Genomic DNA, 22,773 nt, shown 5'->3' on the forward strand with positions numbered 1-22,773 from the left:
AATGAAGGAATACTTTCTTAGGGGAAAAAAAAAATGGACTGATTAGAGTTGTACTGCCTCATTGATGACAAAATACTCAGCACTGTGTGGCTGAGAAGAAAGATTCATGTCCCAAAATAGCAAATTTTCACCCAGGTAATAGAGTTCCCTAGAATATAGCAGAACTTGGTCCAAACTTCTAATGAAATCGATTAGTTTTACTGAGTTTAACAGCACCACACAGGTAACAGACAAAGAGACACAACCACACCAGCCAATATCATGCTTATCTTGAACTAAAGTTGGAATGCAAGATAAAATAGTTCAAGGCCTTATCACCTGCCTGACTGAAGGCAAAGATATAAAGCACTGTCATCCACATATCATTTTATTACTTTAGGGACTGAGCTATTCTGACGATGAGAGCTCAAGGTATTTGGAGCAGATATTCCACCTAAGATATCAGTTGTCCCAAAGCTCTGAATTCAATATACACCTTGACGTGTTAGACACAGATCTCTCTCCTGCCTCTGTCCCCCTCACTAATGTCACAGAATTGATATTCACATGCTCTGTAACAGGTGTTAGGAACAAGAGCAGAAAGCAAGATAACACTGCAGTAATTTACCTAACCTTATTAACCCAGGAGCAAAGTGTGAAGTGATCCCACCTAGCCAAGTAGACAAGGAAAAGCTACGTAGTAAATACGCCATCACTGTAACAACTCATTCCTGCTTGGGCCACATCCATAGCAGAATGACACTCTGCAGGGTGCAGGCGGCTTTCTCTGTTTCTATCAGTAGGCTAGGTCACATCACTGGGTCAAATTCTGGTAGGCACTGCCTAGTGCCAAGCTACAGAGGAGAAAGGCAACTTGACAGGCCCAAACGGCAGAGCTATGAGGCACTGTTACAGTGTGTTGTGTGACACTTCAGAAAAAAAAAAAAAAAAAAAAAGAGAGAGAGAAAGATTTCTATCAGATATGTTTTGCAGTTTATTTTCCCATTAAATCAAAGCTCAATTGTCCAACCTAAACGTTTTGTCAGGAAAACAAAAACAAACAACAACAACAACAACAAAACTGACTATCCCAAAGCAATTTTCTAGGACTCAAAAAATGCAAACAATGTTGCAGCTCTTACACAATGTAAAATGAAGGGCTAAAAGGCAAAATAAACCTAATGTTAGTATCTAACACCAGTGCTCTTCTATAACAATCTAAAAATCAGCTGGAACTCCGACCAAATAGAGCAAATTTTCTATGTCTCTTTTTCAACACTGTCTCCAGAAAGCCCCTATCCTCTGTTCAAGCAGACAAAGCCCATTTGTTCGTCTTGCAGGAGGTAAACCTTGTCATGCTTAGTCGGCATGAAAGTAGAATGTCCTTTAAGTAGCAGATGGAACTGAAGGATGAAAAACAGTCTGGACCCCTAAAGAGAGGAGAAAGAGTGGGCTAGGCAATGGTCTGACTTTTCTTGGCTGTTCTCCACGCCTCCCCTGACCCGTATTCACACACTGACTGACAACAAAAAGACCCTACTACCACTTCCAGCACACCCACAGGGAAGCAGTGAGAGCTATAAGCTACAACAAGCAGGATACAGAGTAAGTTTTCTGTCACTGTCATCAAACTACTATTTTCCTGTAAGCCATCTGAAAACTGAAATTATTCACATGGGTAACATGAATGCTGAGATGTTCATGAAAATGCTCTTTCCACAGCTTTATTCAAGGTGTTTAATTCATGAGACCTTTGTATGGAGTACATTTTGATAAATGTGTTCTTGAAGCTTGTAGGTGTAAACTTGTGTTTTCTACAGAATAATGAGAAAATGAATGATTATCATGAATAAAGAATCTTGTTCGTGACATCATCCATGCAAGACAGGTCACCCATCTGGAAAACCTCCCTCTTTCCATTATCAGCTGTCAGTGGTATAAGGCTGGGAAGTGGGCCCTGACCTGCAGTGAACCAGCGCAAAACAGAGGGGCCACTCTGAGCAATGTTTTGGACAAGCGGTGTCAGTGGTCAGGTGTGACTGGACTCTGACTGACAGCCCCTTGCAGTCCTATTTCTACAGAAAAAGTAGGGAAAGAGAGCACAGGACAATGGACTAAGGCACTGATTCCAACCTATTAGCATGGCAATTACTCTGTGCACCATAAACATGTTACAGTACTATAACTTTGAAGTTATAATAAATATTTCAGATAGCCAAAAAAAAAAAAAAAAATCCCACAGAGCACACACAATTAACATTTGCCTTTGGTGTGAAGTGATTACACAGAGGTTTAGAATAACGACATTTTTATTTAACAAATGGAATGTTATAATTGCTTAACTCATTTCTGGTGCATTTAATTAACTTCAACACTGAAATTAAAAGAATGTTTTGGATGTTTGGGCATCACTTGTTGGCCCAGTGTTATGAAATCACTATCCAACTTTATTAAGCAAATTTGAAGTTTTTTGCCTTTTGTCTGTTGTTGTATGGTCATTTGACCAGATGATCTTGAAGGTCTTCTCCAACCATAATGATTGTAAGATTTCAATGTAAATACTTTCTGTCTTTGAAAGATTCTGCCATTTACTAACACCTGATGGTTCAGTTTTCCTCAATGATTTGCCAAAGGCTACTTTTGTAAATACCACATGCAGGCCTACATCTTTGTATAAAGCACAGCATGTGTTTATAGCTCCACACACAAAAGGAAACATCTAAACACGCACCTCCACTTTCCCTCTCAAGGCCATACCTTGTCAACCATGAGGAAGTTTTCTATTTTTTCTCCATCATTGCAAGCAACATCTCCAGCTTCTCTCACAGCCTCAGGTAAAAGCTCCTTCACTTCCTGGGCTATTATTCCTGTTCACAAGATAGCAGAAACAAAAGTCAGGAAAGGTAGTGATGTACCATTGACCATTGTTGAGTTCTCAACCCCAAAAAGGTGCAGGTAGGGCCAAATATGTTCTAGAATTTCTCTGTGATAGGAAAATCCAGGATTTCACTTTTTTTTTTCTACTCTACAGAAAACAAACAGAAACCTTGAAAGTTTCCTTCCCATTTCTCTTCCATAAGAACAAAATTGTTTCTGATCATGTACTTCATTCTCATTAAACCTTGAAAAATCATCTTCTACCTTTGATAATTGAAATATTTTGGAAATATACCAGAAATATCTTATTTTGGCACCTTCAACTAGCAAGACAAACACAGCAAAATAAGCAATTGAAGTATACTAGAAATGAAGATGAAATAGCAGGGTGTTAAAAGTCACTAGGGCACAATGAACAACAGCAAAAGTAAACAAAAAATGGGAACAGAACTGACTGAATACCTGTTTCATGGGTATTTTTTATTCCCATAACAGATGCAAATTCAGGCTTGTAGTCGTACTCCACCAGCCTCATTTGTGTTATTCTTTTCAACTGCTCATTCGTATCAACCTAGTTGGGCAAATACCAAGATTCACGTGTTGAGACATTGAGAATGGTTGTGGCATCTAGGACTTCACTGACATAGCAACAAGCCTAATATGGCCATTTGGCTGATCTTTGCATCAAACAATACAAACAATCTTCCCACTCCCCACGAGCAGAGTGCTGTTTGTATTTGCATTGCCAGTTACCCTTCAGCCCAACAACTCCCATTTACATTTGCCCTCAGCTTCTGTGGTCAGCCTCTTCCAAAGGCCACAGGCCATGGCTGTACAGAGCACTCTGCTATGCCACATTTCCTTAGGCCAGAATTTTAGCACACCCAAGATAAAGACACGGCTTCACACGTCAGAACAATGATCCATACACGTGCCGTGTTGCAAACATAAATGCCCTAAATACTCCATAGCCCTCACCTCCCGGATATTCTCTTTTGCTCGGCTGTCAGATGGATGCATGACTCTGCCCATAACTTTTGCATTTCCGCAGACAACCAGTGCTTCGTCTGGTGCATCTGTGTTAATTCCTACTCGACCGTGATAGACTACCGTCTCTGGAACGTGTCCTCGCTGCCACAGTACATCACTGTCATTCTCAAACTGCCCTGGGTTAGATGCCTGGGAGAAAAAATATATATATTTAAAGATAGCATAGCATAGATATACTATTGCTTTATTCCATTAGCAATTCAGGGAAAATGAGATAACAAATATTTAATATTTAAATTGTATTTGTGAGTTTTTTTTTAAACACTAACAAAAAAACAGAGTGGAGTCAATCCTAAGTAATTGTTTCTGCTCATAAAGCACTGGCCTCATTGGTCTTTCCCCTGGATTCTATTTTATTATCACAGTAAGATAAATTATCAATGTTCAAAGATTTTCAAAGTTTAACTTTGACTTTATGCCATATAGCCTTCCTCAATTTTTCAGCAACTTTGAGCTGAGGCTGGAAATTAGAAAAGAGAAAACTATCCAGAGATTAAACACATGTGGTTCAAAAATACATATTTACATATTTATGTAATTTTACATGCTTTGGCCATACTTGTTTCATTCTTTCACATGCTGTTTCATAAACTTTTCCAACATGTACCGAAATCCTGTACTGAACAGATGAGAGGTTCAGAGATGATCTTGTTTAAATTCACAGGTCCTGTTCTCACAAATAGATGCTCCAAACCATAAATGTCATGTATAGAAGGTTTCTAGAAATAACCCTTGAAAACGAGTAAGTGGAAAAAAGAAGCCCAACTACATTACCTAAATGGAAAATTGCCAATTTATTTGTAAACCATTTGTGGAAAAGGATCATTTTGTCCCTGTTTACACTGCAGTGGAGCCTTGCTCCACAACAGATATATTACAACTAGGAGCAGGAAGGGAGATAGGAAGAGGTAGTGAGATCACTGCCCCTACCCGTTGCCTTTTCACAAGCATCAAAACATTTGCTGGGAAGCCACAACCATGGAAGAATAGGGCTTTGTAGGGCTGAGATTTTCTTTTCAAGCCTGTTCTATCTACTGCAGTCATTTTGCAGCAATGCCACACAGACAATCACCTCAGCACTACCGAGGGAACGGAAAGCTGTGGGACAGGGGCAGAAAGGAATCCAAAATCTGCCCAGGGTTACAGCTTGATGCACATTTCTTTTGGCAGCAGGACCAGTGTAGGCAGCCCACTCCCCATCATTCATCTCCACCTGCCAGCCCTCAGTTGATGCCCTGACATAGACCAGGATGGAGGAACCAGCCTGACTTAAAATCAGCCAAGCAAAAAAATTAGACTTGTTTTTAACACAAGTTAAAAACTTTTCAGCTTTTAACCTTTCCGGTTAATTGCAGGACCCCAGAAAAACGGTTCTACCAGCATGACTGAGGAGGAGTGTGGTAACAAGAGCAAGAAGTCTGATAGGAACAAACGTGAGTCAAACATGGTTTATTCTGTGCTGCCCCCAAATGAAATGTACCTCAAACCATAGCCCAGGAAATACTTACCTTGTTGTGAGCATTTTCACCGTAAAACACACATGCAAAAATGAAGTCACTGAATCAAAAGTCTTTTGACATTCTAAACAGCTTAAGTATTACTGATATGCCTCAAAACCAAAATTAAATAATGAAGTTTTTTTTCAATTATTTGTGGTTTTGAACTGGTATAAAACAATGCATAATGAAATAGGCAGGAACAAATGCACCTTCTAACAGCAATTCCTGCAAGTTACAGTTACCAAATGAGTTTTGCTTTTGGCAACTGAGATACTACAGTGTAAGATACATTCAAAACCTGTTTGCTAGATTCCAGAGACCTGCAAAGTCTATAAATAGCAGTTCCTGGAGAGGTCACCATCTGGACAAATGAATAATGATGACTGTCTGGTTTACCAAATGTCATTTTCATTGAGGGACCCCAGAATAAATGTATTCACAGTCTCTAAAATCCTCTATAATGTTTACAATTAATTCACATTAGAAATTCCATATCAGAGAACCAGAGTCTTTCAAAGAATACCAAAAAACAAAGGAGTGTGTATAGTTAGAAAAGGCATTTGTTTTCAATAATTAATTTAGTCAATTTATTTATTTTTATTATTTTTTTTTTTACTTTGAATTCAGGCTTTCAAATTTCAGCCTGAGCAGAGTACAATTGTGACAAAAAGTTCATAGTCATTTGAAGGAGTCTCGGGTTCTCGGGTTTTCACAAGGCTTTGACATCTGTAGTGCATGATGTTGTGCTCTTCTCACTCTTTGCCACAATTAGAGCATGATCTGATATGCCTGATAACCACTGGTCAGCTGGTAGTTTTGTTATGTTATACTTCAGTACGTAAAGAGCCAGCACAGGAGCCCCTTTCTCTTGCAGTGCATTTGCACAGCTTTGCCACTTTAAAGGAACCAGTGGCTGGCTCAGGTTACCCTGCCATCCACTAAAACCCTTTCAGACATCTGGAAAACTGCCTTTTTTTTTTTTTTTTCCTCCAGCTTTCCTGCTGACATTTTCACTACTTCAAATCACAGCCAGTGTTGTTCCTTCTGCTTTTCTTATTTTTCTTTGGCTGGAATAATGGGCAGGTTTGCAAAGTCCCATTCATTGGATTCCTGTTCAAAAAACGTGCTCTCACATTGTTCAAATTATTATTTGAAATAAACATTATTCATTGAAATTTTAAAAGAATCTAACATTAAAAATTGAAGAAAAATGTAAATTTCTAAAATCTTTCTAACTCTTCTGGAGTTACCCAGATTCCCACGTATGATTCACATGAAAAAGTGACCAGAATAAAAATGTTTTGGCAGCCCTAACCTTCCCTTTGCAGGGCCTTCTCCAACCAGCTCACACTGGAGCTCTGCACTTTCTCACTTTTCAGACCCTAGCCCTTTCTCTAGATAGTGCCCAGGTACAACACAGACTGTCTTTGGCTCACACAAAAGAAAGCCCACCTGTAAGCTCCGAGCAGCTCTCATGTTCAGCTGGAATCCCTTTCTAGCCCCACTGATGTTTCATCTTTCCACTTTACCTCTCCCTTTAAAACCCAACTGGAACCCTAACCCAAACTGTAGGGAGGAGCTATGTTCCTGCACGGCATTTAGCTTAAGCCCAAACAAAACTTTGCTGGGACTGAAGACTTTCTGCAGCACTCTCCTTCCTTGCCCGGCCCCTCCATAGCTCCCATTACATTACAGCACTGGGTTTTTTGTCTCTTCCAAGTCTAGCTCTAACTTTGGGTTAAGGCTGAATATTAAAAGGAGAGCTTTATTTTTCAAACCTCTTATCCACGTAAAGGTTATAAGGATGAGAGACAAATTCTTACATGTATTGTTTTGAAACATATATTACAACCACCAAGTTAAGAGCTCAGACACACTGGAAAGTGCCAGTCATAAGTCTTCATCTTCCCAGAGCTACTTCTTTGCTTGCACTTTTTTTTTTTTTTTTAACTCTCATTGTCCCTTGAAAATGAAGCATTTAGCCAATGAAAGCATTTACCAAATTCCTAGCAAGTACAGGCAACTCTTTAACCTCAAAGGAAAAACAATCTGGAAAAATCAACGTATTCTGTATTCACAACAAGCTTTCTTTTTAAAGTCTTCTGTAGCCCACTTTTAATGTTTTAAAATCCTGTTAATTATAAGATAGCAATCTATTCATAACATATGCAATTGTTTGTGTTTTTTATCCATATTTCTTATTTAATGGTAATTCTTTTTACATTGGAGAATCACTCCTGGTAGTCTCCTGTGGGTATTAAAACAGTAAACATGAAAGTAATATAAATTTCTACCTACCCTTACAATGATCTTTTCAGAGACATTTGCAGACAGCAAGTAGAATTGATCCTGAGAGACAGCATACAGTCCAACCACCAGCATGAAGTATCTAATTTGAAATTGATTTAATGAAGAAAAAAATGAAATGATGCCTTGTTACAGAAGAAAATAAGATGTTTTAAATACAATTGCTATTGCTGATACATAAAAAGATAGACAGAACATTTTAAAAAATATGTTTGTTACAAGATGAAAGAGAAAATGTTTGTATCACTCTCAAGTAATATGCTCTTTCAATCACCCGAATCACTGAAAATGAACCAAAAAAAAAGTCACAAATTTAAGTAATGAAGACTTAAGGATGAAGAATCCTCTTTCTCCAGAAGAAAATGACTGTTATTTGGGATGGGATCTTTTGACTTCCTCGGTATCTCAGCCAACAACACTCTGGCTATGATTTCTTGAAATGATCTTTAATGATGAAAATATCTTATTTTTTCATTTGTTTGTTCTCATATCATTTTGTTACTCTAGAAGACAGGCCTTTAAGCAGATATGAAGTATCACAGAATTTGAAACAAATAAATCACACTATTTGGTAACACTGAGATTTTTAACACACTTCAGCTCCACTCTAAAGTAGATGTTCTTTTTTCCACTTCCCACACACAGGCCAACAATACCTTTGGTCAGGATTAGGCTTCCCCTTTTTTCTCATGTTATTTGCTGTTGTTTCACTGAAATGCAACCTTCCCAATGTTACTTTAGTTATCTGGTCCCCTGGCAGATCAACTCTAAAACAGGAAAGGAAACAAGATCAAGGAAATAACTATTTAGAGATCTACCTGGATCTACCCAGATTTCCTCAAGATCATTAAAACAGTTTTAAAAAAAGATGAGAAATGAAAAAAAAAAAAAATAACAGTGGTACCCCAGTAAAAATGCAGCAACACTGATTTATAAAAGTGCATAAAAATCACACTGATCTTGTCAATGAGATAAACATACACGATAAAAGACCAGGAATGAGAAGCTGCTCTTATTAGTAGGAATCTTTGCTTCTTGGTAAGTTTGTACACAGTTGTGAACATACTAAAACCATATGTGCAATATATGATGAGAATTTGTTGCTTGCCAAAGGCAACGTTGCTTACTATTGGATTCGAACTTAACATATTAAAATTATAAAAAAAATTACTGCTTGACCTTTTTTCTTCATCTGCATTTAATTTGTCTGTCTAAAAGTATAAAACGTACATATGTGTCTCAAATACATAGTGGCACCACTCTCATAAGTAATAAATAATAAGATTAAACAGTTTGCATGGAGAAAACAACAGTTCACATACCACCTTCTTGTCTACCATAAATGAAAATTCCACTATCATCACACATGAAACAATTGACATGCACCCAGAATCTACTTTTCAGTATGTAAAAGGAATAATAATGCTACGATATAATTAATTAAGTGAAAATCTAGCTCTTTGTCCAAGCTCAAAGTTCATTTTTTTTGTAGATTGTATATTGCAGCCTTTATCCAAACACTGTCCTGTCAAACTTGACAATGTCTTATCTTTTTCTGCTGTAAGGCTTATTCAATTATTTTTAGAGAACAGACCAGCTCCAACAGGAAACACTTAGATAAAAACAAATACTGGTTCTGCTGCTGACTAAGATGCAGAAGAATGGCAGACAGTTCCCAGGAGAAGTTGCATGTATATTCCTATTTGGGCCACTTCCCGTTAAAAGCACTGCACATACATCTCATGTCCCTGTAGTCTCATGAGAGCAGGAACACTACTTACAGTTCTTAAGATGGAAAATGCATCCACCACCCAGCCCCAGTACCATACAACAACGCTGCTAGCTGAATGCAAATATATGGGATGGGCATTTGTAAAGCTGCTGAATTTTTTTCCTTAATGAAGGGAGACCAGGTATATATTACTACAGCAATTTTATGTACTCATTGGGAACAGAATTTGAGTAAAGATCAGAAGATGACTTAGAGATACTATGAGTTTCCAAGAAAGAACTACATCAAAGTTCAGCCCACTCTATTATCGAAATAAAATGGAATATATTTCTCAAAACTCTTACCTAACAGGATGGAAAGTTTTTTTGCTTCGATCTGTCTGAGACTGTTCAATAGCAATAGTTTGATTTGGAGACTCCACCTATTAAAAAAAAAAAATCAAAATGACAAGAATACTAAATTTTTACAGATATAAAACTTGCAATAGAAATGAACAGGCAAACTGTGCAATCTCTCTCATTCCTCATGTAACTTAGTAGAAAGTAACATGGGAATATACACCTACTCAACTGACACTTGATCAATGCTCTGTTCTAGCTAGTCTAAAGTCCCAAATCATTCTTGCAAATAATTTGAAAGAAACAGAAAATAGAAAAAATGATACAATAATTTGCAAAAGAACATTTAATTTCTGAGTCTTGACTGTTATTGGCTTGTTCTATTTCAAATCATAAATGTCATTTTTTAACATGAGAACCAAGCCTACATAAGGCAGTAAGTTATTTTAATGTAAATTTTGGTACCTTTCTGGAATGGTACCAAGAAGCACTTTGGTGCACAGAGGAACACATGACAATAATACTCACTAATTTATTCTGCATTCATGTTTCAGAGAGTATTAAGCAAAACAACTACAGGGATTTTTTAAATAACTAAATTTTGGTAGAAAGTAAAAAATGGTAAAATCTTTCAGAAATAAGAAAATCTCATATTACTTCTCTATATGCAAGATTGTGGACCCATATAGGCCAGAAAGAATTTGGTTCTTTAAATGAAAATTGAAAACCTGGCAAGAAGAAACTGGGGTATTGTGTTGGTTTTCTACATGTGAACTGTTCAGGAAAAACAGATTTGATTCTTTTTCTTTGCTTTGTGATTTTTTTTCTACACATCTTCTTGGTCAATGGATAGGCTGGCCACCTACACACCAGCTGGCTTCACTGCACTGCCCGCAGAAGGAAGAAAACTTCAGCCAGCAAGAGGGAAGTCACCGAAACCACGCGTCAGACAAGCATTATAAATTTCAACATGTACCAAACACAAGCAACCATCACTCCCCCAGAGTACCACACAGAAGTCATTAGTAGTTTTAAGAGTTGTCTTTTGCCAGTTCTTGGACGAAAATGATTATGAAGAGCGTCCACTTCAATTATTTACCTCATTATGTGGATAATCACATACTAACATTAAAAGTAATATACACAAAGAAGATAAATACTTGCCCTTATTCCAAAAACTTTCAAGTAAAACTTTTCTATTGGTTTCATCCCTAGCTGAGTTTTGACATATTTTGGATGTCCAGTGATTCTAATATGGACTGTGATTTGGAAATGATTCTTCTTCTGGCACACAAAAGCATCATCCACTGCTGAAAAATTAAATCCTTTGTCTGTGACAATGTGATATTCTACAGCAGGTCTACAAAGACAAGAAGAAAGAATAGCAACCATAAGTACAGATATATTTGTATCTCAAGTTCCTACTTTTTATGTGGACTAAAAATCCCTCAGATTTTTACTGACAAAATGAGAGTGAAAATACACCTTTACAATCACTGGTTCAACAGTTATTTTCTTCTTGGCCTCTTAGAGGTGTAAAAATGAAAATGCATGTAAAATGTGGTAATTCTCATCTGACACATTAAATGTTTGGAAACCAGAGGTGGGAAAGCTTACATAATCCTCACTTACAAATCTGGTATAAAGGAACTCTGTGCACCAAACCTTTTAGCACATTCAAGAATTCATTACAACATTGCTATAAACAACAGAGCTGAACTACTGCTGCAGACAGCAATGTGCTAACGAAACAGCAAGATTCCCTATTTTTTCTTCAGTTCCCACACCAAGATCTTCTGCAGAATCTGCTAGGGTTAAATAAGCCTTTACTCAAACTAAAAACAAAGCTGTAGATAACTATGGACAGACCTTTATAAAACTCTTCAGTAATATTTTCCATCCTACCCCAACTAACAAAACTCTCTTCCATTTATTTCAAAGGACCAATCTGTCACCCAAAGAGAAGGAATATTCTGTCCTTATAATTCACAGCAGACAAGGAAAGATATCAAAAGATCTTTCTAAAACAGCGAATAAACTCACCCAGCAATGTTCTCTGATTTAAGTGATGGGTAATTCTGAAATAATAGGACTACATGGCAAAGCTCTCTTATATGGTCATTGGCCTGTCTTGCTAATGAAAGTTGGGTAATGATGATCTCTTGTCTGATGCTACTGCGAACCTCTCATTAATACAACTAGTGAAGATGGCTTTTCAGAGCTTATTTGCACATCACTGGTTGGAAGAATCAAAATGTATTTACAATTTACAAGAAATGTACAGACTGTTATCTTTTTATAAATGATGAGTAAGATGTCCCTTTCAAACAATCACAAATTATCTGGTGCAGGGAATAGAGAGAAAACCACTTCAAAACTATGAAGTCAGATTGCCGTTAATTCCTATTCCTACTCAGAACAAATCTGTGCACTGTGCCATAAACTACAGAGCGTCTTGGAACAACAGCTCTGCCATTGACCTCACTTAAATCTAATACCGACTTCCTCTGCAAGTAGTAACTTTGCACACTCATGGTAACAACACATGTATTTGGATGTTTCAATACTCAGCAATGCATTGTCTTATCTCTGTTGATACAAGCCACCAAGAAATGTAAGTGTGGAACTTCAATTTTAAGTATACAGGAGCATGTGGGGAAAGGAGTCTCCCACCATTAACTCACAGCTCAAATGAAATGAAGGCACAAGAAGAGTTGAAGACCACCTCCATTTAGAGGTACACTTCATATCCCAGACATATCTGAGGTACTGTGAGGTTTCTTGGCCCACCCAGCTCCCAAGTAGTAGAAAGGTGCAAACACTGAGCTGTCTGCTCTCCCATCACGTCAGTCCCCTTGTGGTGTATATTACTCCTATCACACAGTGCAATAACAGGGAGTGTCAGTGTCCAGCAATGAGACTGATAAACTCCAATCTGCCATGAGTACTTTAAACAGCTTTAGCTAGAAGAAACTTAAAATTTACTAAGTCCTGTGGAGAGAGTAACAAATTGTTTGCACCAATCCTGGGGCATAGAGCAGACACTGTAGAAGGGCTTTTGTTAAAAGGGATCATGCACTAAATACTAGAATGGAGAAAACCTGAGATGTAAAGTGAACTTGGAATAGCCCTTCCCAGATCATGAGGCAAAAAAAAAAAATGGTTTACAATTTTGATTTAAACAGAAAAACTCTGTGTCTTTGACTAAAGAGTTGCACGTGATACATATATGACTACAGTTATAACACATTGGTCATGTGAATCCAGAAGTAATACAGGTATCTTCTGTTTCCATTTCATTAATGTTTTAGGCCATTATATGCAATATGTTCAGTAAGTACTTCCACAAATGTGCTTGACAAAAGAAGAAAAACTACAGGTATTTACATTAAATTATTTTTTCTTTTGCTCCTAAATCCCTGAAAGGAAATCAGAAAATCTAGCATGAATTTCAAGCAGTGTTTAAAGTTCTGCTTATCTGATATATCTGCAGATTCATAACCCACCACTGCTATACCTCCTTCTCCAGTCTTATAGTCAGAAAGAACAAGGAATGCCAAAAGTAGCATTTATTTCTGTAAAACCACAGGGACAGGAAAATAAATAATAAAATAAAATAAAATAAAATAAAATAAAATAAAATAAAATAAAATAAAATAAAATAAAATAAAATAAAATAAAATAAAATAAAATAAAATAATACACTTTTTCCAAGTGCAATCTTCAGTGCTTACAGTTTTTCATAATTAGAGTTAAATAAGCTGTTCCACTGAGAAGTTTGGTACAGTTGCCATGTTAGAGCTTGATAGCATTTCTCCAAAGCAGTATTCTGTCCATCACTGTCATATTCTTGCACCTCAACTGCACAGTCCTTAAGAGTTGCTGTAGAGAGACAGATACAATTCACTGATTGTTACTAGCAAAAAATCCTGCATTAAAATTTTGATATATTTACATACATATAAAGCACCAAAAAAAAAAAAAAAAAAAAAAAACACTAATGCACAAATATATTGCAAATAAAATATATTTAAATCTTATTTTCCTTTGCAGCTATTCCAAAAGATCCTGCTATATTCCCTTATCACACAAAGTAAAATTTTTACCTTTCCTAATTGGCGAAATATTGTACAAGTAGCACTTCCTATTATCTCCCAAAGGATACATAGTTTCCCTTGGGAAATCATAATAATAATAACAATTAAAAAAAAAAAAAAAAAAGCCCACAATGGAAAGCTAAACATTTTATTCTAAACCACAAGTTATCTGCAACATTGCAAGAAGCTGTGCAAAGAGCAAAGTGGGACAAAGTCAAATAAGTGCAGTGAAAGAAGCAAAAGAATTACAGATGTTTCCCACTCTCTCTAGTACAGGTTTAAACTGAATATACCCCAGCTCATTGCAGCACGTACTTAGTCTGAAAGACAAAGATGCAGTTTTCCAATAGCAACCACATTCACCACTGCGTCTGGTTAACTGGTTAAGCTTACTGACTATGTATTATAGCATTTTGAGATAAATAGGGTCAACCACAATTCATTGAGATATTATACATTTCATGATGACAAAGGAGAATGTGGTAAGAGAAACAGATAAAGTGAGTGTGGTAAGGATGGGAGAAAATATGTCACTGAGCATATAAACTAAAATCTTTCCATGGCCTGTGGCAGCATTTTGACAGAGCCTACTGCTAAAGCAATTATTTCAGGCCCAAGCTTCATTTGCAAATTCCCATTTCTGAAATATAATCAGGGGCAAACATACTATTAAAGAAAATAATAAAAAGATTCACACCTCATTCCTAAAAGATCCCCACCATGACATTTTTATTAATTATTGTGTTCTTCTTCCAATTACAAAGGAGTCAGTGAGATTTTCTCATCACAGACTCCCAAAGAAATCATATTTCAAAGTAGTATCTTTAAGTATTAAAAACAGCAATAACAATTTTAGCAAGAGAAGTGTCTGCTCTGGAACTACTTATCTTCTTTTTACAGGAGTGATAGACTCAGAGAACGAGTCACAATTAAATAGCAGGTACCAAAGGAAAACTAACCTAGTAAATCCACTTGTCATTCATTAAAAAAATAATTAATTAATTAATTAATGCTTAAATAAAACTTACACTGAAGAAATGACATGAAACTTTCAGATTTTCCACTTATAGACAAGGCTGAAAATTCCTCAGATAAATTGTTTATTACAAACTGTTGATTCACAGACAGCCTCACAGTTCACAGAAGCTGATGCGCTTCTGTACATGGCTGATAAGATTTTTTATAGCAATTGGTATAAACTCAGCATATTTATCTTGATAAAACACTAAGTTAATTTGGAGAAGGGGTGGAGAACACAGGTTTTACTAACTTGAACAATTTTCTACACTTTGTAGAAAAAGTACACAGTTGATAAATCGTATCATAAAGGGAAAAATGCAATCTGTTCTCTCACCCACTACATTAATCCCCTGCTAAACTAAACCAAGTTTCTCTGCCCAGTCAATTTAGTGCCAAGCAAGTCAGCAGAGTATGGCTATCATCTGCAGGCATGGAGAAGGGCAGACTATTTTGTTTGGGGGGTAGTCAGTAAGCAAAGACCTCTAATACTTCATCTCTCTTTCCCAAATATACATAGGTCCTTATTAAAAAATAAATTAAAAAAAAAAAAAAATGTTCCAAACTTTGTAGTAGAGTACAGATTGTTAATACCACTACCTTTGCAAAGTCACTACAACATGTGCTCTTAAAACATTTACTTGTCTGTGGTATGAAACATTAATTTCCATCTTCACACATCTGCTTACCTTGACTGCAGCTGTTAGGCCAGACTGGAGGATCACTGTTATCTCCCAGTAATTGTGATAACTTTCTTTTTTTGCCTGATGCTGTAGAAATACTTTTTTAAAAATACGTCACATTACTAATTTCAGTTGGAATACAGATACTAGAGTCATTATAAGAGAATACCCAGGTATCTCATTCTAACTGTATTGTCACCCAGATTTTGATTTACCAGGAGGAGGAGATTGTTTTTAGGTTTTTTTGATCTGAATTATGCAATTTTCTCTTCCAAAACATAAATTAGCATATTTTTAATTTTGTATGAATAGAGAACTTAATCTCTTCAAAAGCTTACAGAGTGCGTGTGAGAAAGGATTTTATTGCTTCCTGATATCTGCATTAAAATCACACCATTTTCTTAAATAATTTTACTTCCCTGAATGTGAACTCACTTTTCTTACACAGAAAACAAAAGACTGATAGCTATTAAACTAATGCATTAATGACGACATTTCGAGGGAAAACTGGTGGGAAACACTTTTCCCCTTTCCTAGAAACTGAAATTTCAAAATATGCTCTTTTCTGCAAAGGGGAAATATCTTATTCTAAATTTTTGATATTATAAAATATAATATAGAATATCCCAGGTCACAGACTGTCCTGAAGATACAGAAGAAAATAAAAAACCTAAACAGCTTCACCAAGAAATCTAGGCCCAGCTTCCTTTACCCACATCACCAATGTAATCTGTAATTGAGCTCCCTGCAGAGCAGGAGACAGAGAATTTGCAAGCCCAGGACTAACACTGATGAATTTGGATTATCTCCCAACAACCAGGGAGGTCCCCCTCTGGTATGCATTGGTCAATTCATTCTTACTAGATGTCATGGTTGGATGCTTGCACTACCCAATGTATTTTAATTAAGCATCTGGAACATGTTGGTGGATAAATATGGCAGATGGTATATGAATACCATTTCACTTGCTTACATTGATAAGACAATTTTTTTCTCTCATGTCAAAACACTTTCAAGACCCTCACGGACAAATCCCCGTGGAAAGTATTGCAAAACACCTAAATATTTTTATAATCCAGTTACTAACTACTTGTTGATCCCTCTTTAGCCTTGTAACTTTCTTAAAATTGAAGTCCATTCCCACACATTGTAATGCTAATTTAAATCAAGATGTTTAAAGAACCCTCAAACATAAGCGTATCAAACATGTCTAAACACTGCCACCCCGTGGAAAATCCTGCACCCACAGGGATTTTACACCAGCCTTTAACCACGTCTTCTATCAGCTCCATTTTTTTTCTGTATCTGTCTCATCCCTTGCATAAAGGTTTTATCATTTACCTGGAAATCTGAGGTACATTTGGTTGGAAGTACGAATAATTGAAACCCAAAGAGCTGGAGGATGTAGAATTATTCCATGGAGGCACGGTGTTATCTTTCTTCAGACAGGAGCCTTGGGGAATGCTGCCAGGATGCCCACTGGCGTTAGGGTCAGGAAAAGTCTCCAGGAACCTGCAGGGGAGCTTGCTGGGTGCCACAGCCGATGGACATGGGAGCGGAGGCTGCTGTCCACTTGGCCACGAAGCATCATTCCAGATGGCTGAAAGAGGCAGACAGACAAGAAAGGAAGTAGAAAGAAAAGGAGCTGGAGACCTTCCCGCTAGCTTAGGAGAGGCAGAATTCACGTCACCTACTCTTGAGCTGTGGTGGAGAGCATGCTTCCGACCCAGAGTCTGGTGGGGAGTCTGGCAACTGGCTTTGCCTGGGGATGAAAAATAAATGTTAATTTTTACTGGGAGAAAACATTCAGGATGACCACAAGAGAATGCTAAAAGCAGTTTGAGGGGGACCACCAACCTACATGGAGCTCGCAACAGCTCCATTCTCTCTACACCACATTTCAAAGAGCTGTAGCATCTTCAGCTGCTAACTGCAGACAATTCTTAAGGGAACAGTTTGGCCACAGCACTCACAACCACTACAAGATCTTAGGCCATATTACAGCACCTCACACGCCCAAGAGAGGAGGGAAGCAGGGGCTGCCCCAAAGGGTGGGAAAGGCATTTGTCTGACTTGAAACAAAAGCTTTGTACAAGCTCAGCCAAAAAGATCTAGAAGCTTTACACAGAGTTTTCATGGGTGATAATCTACTCTCCTTCTTCTCAACCCTACACAAATTTTCTAGTTCCATTTAAAAAAAAAATGAGGGGGGACACAACAGGGATGACAGAGTAATTAATATCTTTTATGTCTAAATCACAAAAGAAAAGGTCCATCCCAGCAGCCCTCAGACAGGAAAGCTTAAAATATATATATAAATATACATATCCTCACTGAAGATGGGCTATTCAGGCATAAAAACAACAATGTGGAATGGTTGTTTATCACCTGGAAGACTACACAAAAAATAAATAAATAAATAAATAAATAAATAAATTTTAAAAGTGCACTGGAAAAAACAGGCAGGGTTTGGGTAGCAGGGGCTGCAGGCTGCACTGAGGGGAGGCAAGCACGAGCTGCCGGGTGCTGGTCCTGGCAAACTTCAGCCAGTTCTGTTTGACTTCAGCCAGTTGCAGCTGGTTCCAGCCAGTTTGAGACAGTCCCAGCCAGTTTCAGCTGGTTCCAACTGGCCATGGGCTGACCCTCACCTGCTGGAGCCAGCACCTCAGCAGTCAGCAGCGCCCGCGTCCCACAGCAGCACGGGCGGGCAAGCGGCCATGCAGCTGAGGCAGCGAGCACCCTGTGGGGCAAGGCTGTGACCCACTGGAGCAGGGATGTGCCAAGGGGATAGCAGGGTCATGAGTGACCCATGGCAGAGTCAGGAAAAACAGAAAAGGGTGAAGAGTGTCAAGGAGGAGCTATTACACCCCACTACCCCACCACAGGCCTCCCGTCACCTCACAGGAGACAAGGAGGGGACTGGAGAGCAAGAAGGAGGCAGAAGCGCTCGGCTGAAACTGAGCCTCAGGAAGTCTGTGTGGAGGAAGTATATTTAATTGCTTATGTTCTCTTTATCTCAGTAGCCGAGTCAGTGATCAAAAGTTTGTGCTAATTGGTAACAAATTTATGAAATGAGGCTCTTCTAACAAAGAGCGCTCACAAAACGTGGACCCATGCAGCTCCACATGCAGCACCGCCACCCAGCAGCTTCCACGTCACCCGCCGTGAAAACGCCCGCTGAGTAACACTGTGCTGTGCCAAAGGCAGGCAGGGCTGGGCTGCTTTCCTCTGTGTACAGCTACACAAGCAAGAAGCTCATCTCCCAGTTCATGTTACACGAAGCAGGAAGCTGGGTCCTCTCAGGTTTTTATGCTGACAGCCAGCACTGTTGCACAGTAGTAACTCACTCAGCTCCCTGGTGTCAGGCAAGGTCTCTGCATGGCACAGCACCTTCAGACCCCCAGTGGGAGCACGGCAGGGAGCAGGTGCACAGACAAAATGAGGTGGAAAGGTAGTTATGTTCCGAAAATCAGTAGCAGAGCCAGGGCGCTGGAGGCATGACAGAAGAATCCTGGCTGGGAACCCAGAAATTACATGTGATCCACAGCCACCTCCTTGCCAAACCCCATAGCCAAGCAGGAAAGATTTCTCTTTTAACAGCCCTGCTGGGAGAGGTCATTATGAAAGCACAACAACATAAGTATGCTTCTGCCTATCTCCAATTTTTAAAGTGTTCCTTTTTTTTTCCTTTTGTTGTTGTTGTTGTTGTTACTCAAAGACATAAATCTCTGAAAACAAGAACTGCTTTCTTTCTGAAAAATTTCAATAACACTGATCTGTACAAGAACACATTTGTCTATGCTATTTTACTCTGCACCTTCCTCCTGATTTTCACATGGAAAGCAAATGCTTGCTTGTCTGCAGCTGACACTGGGAGCTTTGCTCTCAGTTTACGACTCAACTCATGTCCAACAGCTCAGCGCATCCACGTGTTAGGGGTTTGAAAAAAGTTTCTTGATTATTTAGTGTTTGGCCCATATGCTTGATTATGTTATAGTATATATTTATAGTATTTATTGTAGCATATGCTCTGTTTTGCTTTTACACTTTTAGAATTTCTCCTATCAGACAATGTAAAGGAATACTGCCTTAGAGAGAGGTGGAACTAGAGCATAGTTTAAGCTAAATCAAGTCCTTCATGGGTAGTTCACAGGAACAAGCAGGTGTTCCCACACTACATAGCAAAACCACTTCATTGCATTGAAAATAGGAAGAGCATAAGTCACCAGCAGACTGCTACAGCGAGGCTGTGCTCCTGGCTTCAGTCAACTGAGGGCACAGGGCTGTCACATCTCATAACTATTTTATTTCCAGTTTTTCAGTTCTTTATGATTGTGTTTTCAAAGTAGTTTAAATGAGAGAAAATCCTATGCCAACTCTCGGCCACTCAAAGGACATATAAGGGTTCCTCAACTGCATTGGGGATGATGGAGGCTCAGAAATTGGCTCCTAACCCTTTCAAGCATTCCTATAAATTGTAGGCTCAAACACTGCTTTGAAGCACTTTTAAACAGATTATGTCATTGTGTTTGCTCATGCTTAGCACTGCAGCTATAATGTCCATGTAATGTACCTAAGCTTCATGATACCAGATATGTACATATATATTAATGCTATATGTTTTTGTGTATGAAGGCAACAGTTGCACTTTAAAGTTGTCTTAAAGGAGTTTGATAATCTGTTGAATCTGATACATGTTTAGTCATGCTAAGAACAAAGACTATGAGTATTTATATGCAGCAGCCTCTTCATTCTTCTGTTATGAATGTGGCCAGTGAGAAAATCAAGTCATTATTCATGATTTAGAGCAGGTAGAAGCCTATTTAGCCCACTGTAAGTAAATATGTGCAATGCCAAGTATGTACAGAGTGAAAGGTCCTGTGAGCCATTTAATTACTGTGAAAACATCCACTTTTGCTTTGCTCTTGGCAAGTGTCAGCCCATTAATCATATTTTACATTTAACAATCATATGACAGTTGTCTAGATGAAAGATTTGGGTTTGAAGTCTTGATAGACCTGCATTGCATAACTTTCCACCCTTAACCATGACCCTTCGCATTATGTAGCCTTTGTAACTCTGAAAACAAGTCTCAGAAAAGATTAATGGACAGCTTCTTTGTTCTGAGGGAATCATTAGGATGAAAAGAGTAGACCTGTTCCCCTCAGACATGGAGGTTTACATTAGTCTCTCAATTTATTATACATTAATCTCATTTACATCATTTATTCTGAACGTTAACACTAAAGCAGCACTTGGTTATATTAAAAAATAACAGCTTTGCATTTAAGGCCATAATTAGTATAACAGTTGTGAATTATCCCAGACATCATCATATCCATTCGGCTGAACTATAAAACCACCATATTCTATTACTATCTGCAATTTATATTTCCAGCGCTTACGCAGTTTCAACTAAGAACACCACACCACAGTCCTATGGAAATAAGCACACCACAGTCCTATGGAAATTAAGAGATTTCAGGTCTGACTGTTGCATTCAGATTTTATGAATGTGCTACTGAAAAAAAAAAAAAAAGAAAAAAAGAAAAAAAAAAAAGAAAATAATTTGCTGCTCTAATACTTACAAAGTTCCAAACTCTAAGTCACTACTGATGAATTCTTCCAGCATTCTTGTATCCACCATGGGGTTCTCCAAGGCTCTGTGGACATCTTGCCCTATAATTAAAGATGTCAAGAAGACAGATTCTGAGTGAAATTTGTACAGTCATCAGTACTTTAGACTAAATAACGTTGCCCAATGTCATGCACAAGGAAAACCAAATCAGTCCTGTTCTAGCAGATGTGTAAGTCTCATGTGTGATATATGGGTTACCCTTTTGTTTAGAAATATAGTCACTCTGGGGAGAAAAGATGACACGAAACGCAGAGCAAAAGAGAGCATACAGGTGAGGATGGAGATGATGGAGCAGCACCAGGAAAACACCAATTTGTAGTTGTCATTAAGGCTTAACTGAATTATCACAGCAAGAGGATGAGGGGCTCCCATCTGCAACTGGAAAAAAAAAAAAAAGGGTTCTGAAGATAACTTCATATGCTTTTATGTTGGGATCAAAACAGGTGATTGAGTCAAAGCTCAGATGTCTCACAGAGATCCACGTTCTGCATTGGTACTGCAGTGAGTTTCTAATAGTTTCAAACTATTCTAAAATAATTTAAAAATCCATTGTCCTCAACATAGATTAAGGAAGCAGAAATAAAGATTTAGAAATGTTAAAGGAATTGATGGGTTTTTATTATTTACCTAGAAAAACAAACAAATAAACAAAACAAACAAACAAAAAAAAAAACAACCCAATAACATGTTAAATGTGTTAATGAGCAGAAAGGTTCAGTACTTTGTCCTTTGCTGCTTAGTTACTGAAGGCTATAAACAGATTTTATGATTATAAAGTCTGTGGAATTCATGAGTTCTTTCCTAGCAAGTCAAGCAAGTCAGACGGAACTCTCCTTAAAGAAAAGAAAAACAAATAAAACTACTGCGCAGGCTCCCCAGCTTTCCAGCAAGCCTTCTATAAACACAGGTGTGTCCAGTCAGAAAGCAAGCAAGATAAGGGAGTTTAAGTTACTGCTTGCTCCAGTCAGCCACTGGAGCTGCATGGTCCTATCTCACTACTACACAGGATAAAGTGGAGTAGCCTGTAAATCGACAGCTGCGTGTCTCAGCCCCAAGTGGCTGACACCAAAATCATAGAAGTCCTAAGGTTTCTTCTCTTTTTTTCTGTTGTCTCTGTCTCATGTGCTTCTTTCCTGATCCAGTGTTTAGACATTGCTTAACTGCAAGCAGCATCTGATACCCGCTTTGACCACCTTGCACAGCAATTCCCCTGTGTGTGTGTGTGTGTCTTACTACATAAATTCAAGTTGCTAACAAATGTTTCCAAAATAGCTTTGTGAGCACAGGGGAATCTAGGTTTGCTTATTGGTACTACAGGCTGAATTCTAGCTGCCGTTCACCCTGAGATTGTGACTTGCAGGTGTGCTGGTAGATTTTTACATCCAAACCTACCAGCATTGTATACAAAGCTGTTCTCCACACCTCGGAGAGGAGCAGATTCAATAGGTGTAGCAGACTTACTTGCCTCAGCAACATTGTAATATGGTAAATCTTGAATAAGTAGCAAACAAAGCACTTTGCAAAACCAGCTTGAAAGTACACAGGGGCCTGGCTTT

At 38.1% G+C, this 22,773-nt stretch overlaps 1 protein-coding gene across 1 annotated transcript in view; it reads right to left on the minus strand.

Moving 5' to 3' along the window:
* The window catches only part of MYRFL (myelin regulatory factor like), a gene marked incomplete at both ends in the record, with an annotated part of 44,006 nt that overhangs the window by 15,936 nt on the left and 5,297 nt on the right, over positions 1-22,773 (minus strand). Inside the window, 12 exons of the mRNA XM_084306072.1 lie at positions 2,737-2,846; positions 3,319-3,427; positions 3,835-4,035; positions 7,704-7,794; positions 8,369-8,479; positions 9,789-9,865; positions 10,947-11,142; positions 13,517-13,664; positions 15,586-15,677; positions 16,921-17,179; positions 17,274-17,341; positions 21,168-21,258. Of these exons, the coding sequence (XP_084162198.1) occupies positions 2,737-2,846; positions 3,319-3,427; positions 3,835-4,035; positions 7,704-7,794; positions 8,369-8,479; positions 9,789-9,865; positions 10,947-11,142; positions 13,517-13,664; positions 15,586-15,677; positions 16,921-17,179; positions 17,274-17,341; positions 21,168-21,258 (1,553 nt within the window). The remainder of the gene's footprint in view (positions 1-2,736; positions 2,847-3,318; positions 3,428-3,834; positions 4,036-7,703; positions 7,795-8,368; positions 8,480-9,788; positions 9,866-10,946; positions 11,143-13,516; positions 13,665-15,585; positions 15,678-16,920; positions 17,180-17,273; positions 17,342-21,167; positions 21,259-22,773) is intronic.

This window comes from Netta rufina, assembly GCF_964035555.1.
Source record: "Netta rufina genome assembly, chromosome: 1".
Lineage (NCBI taxonomy): Eukaryota > Metazoa > Chordata > Aves > Anseriformes > Anatidae > Netta > Netta rufina.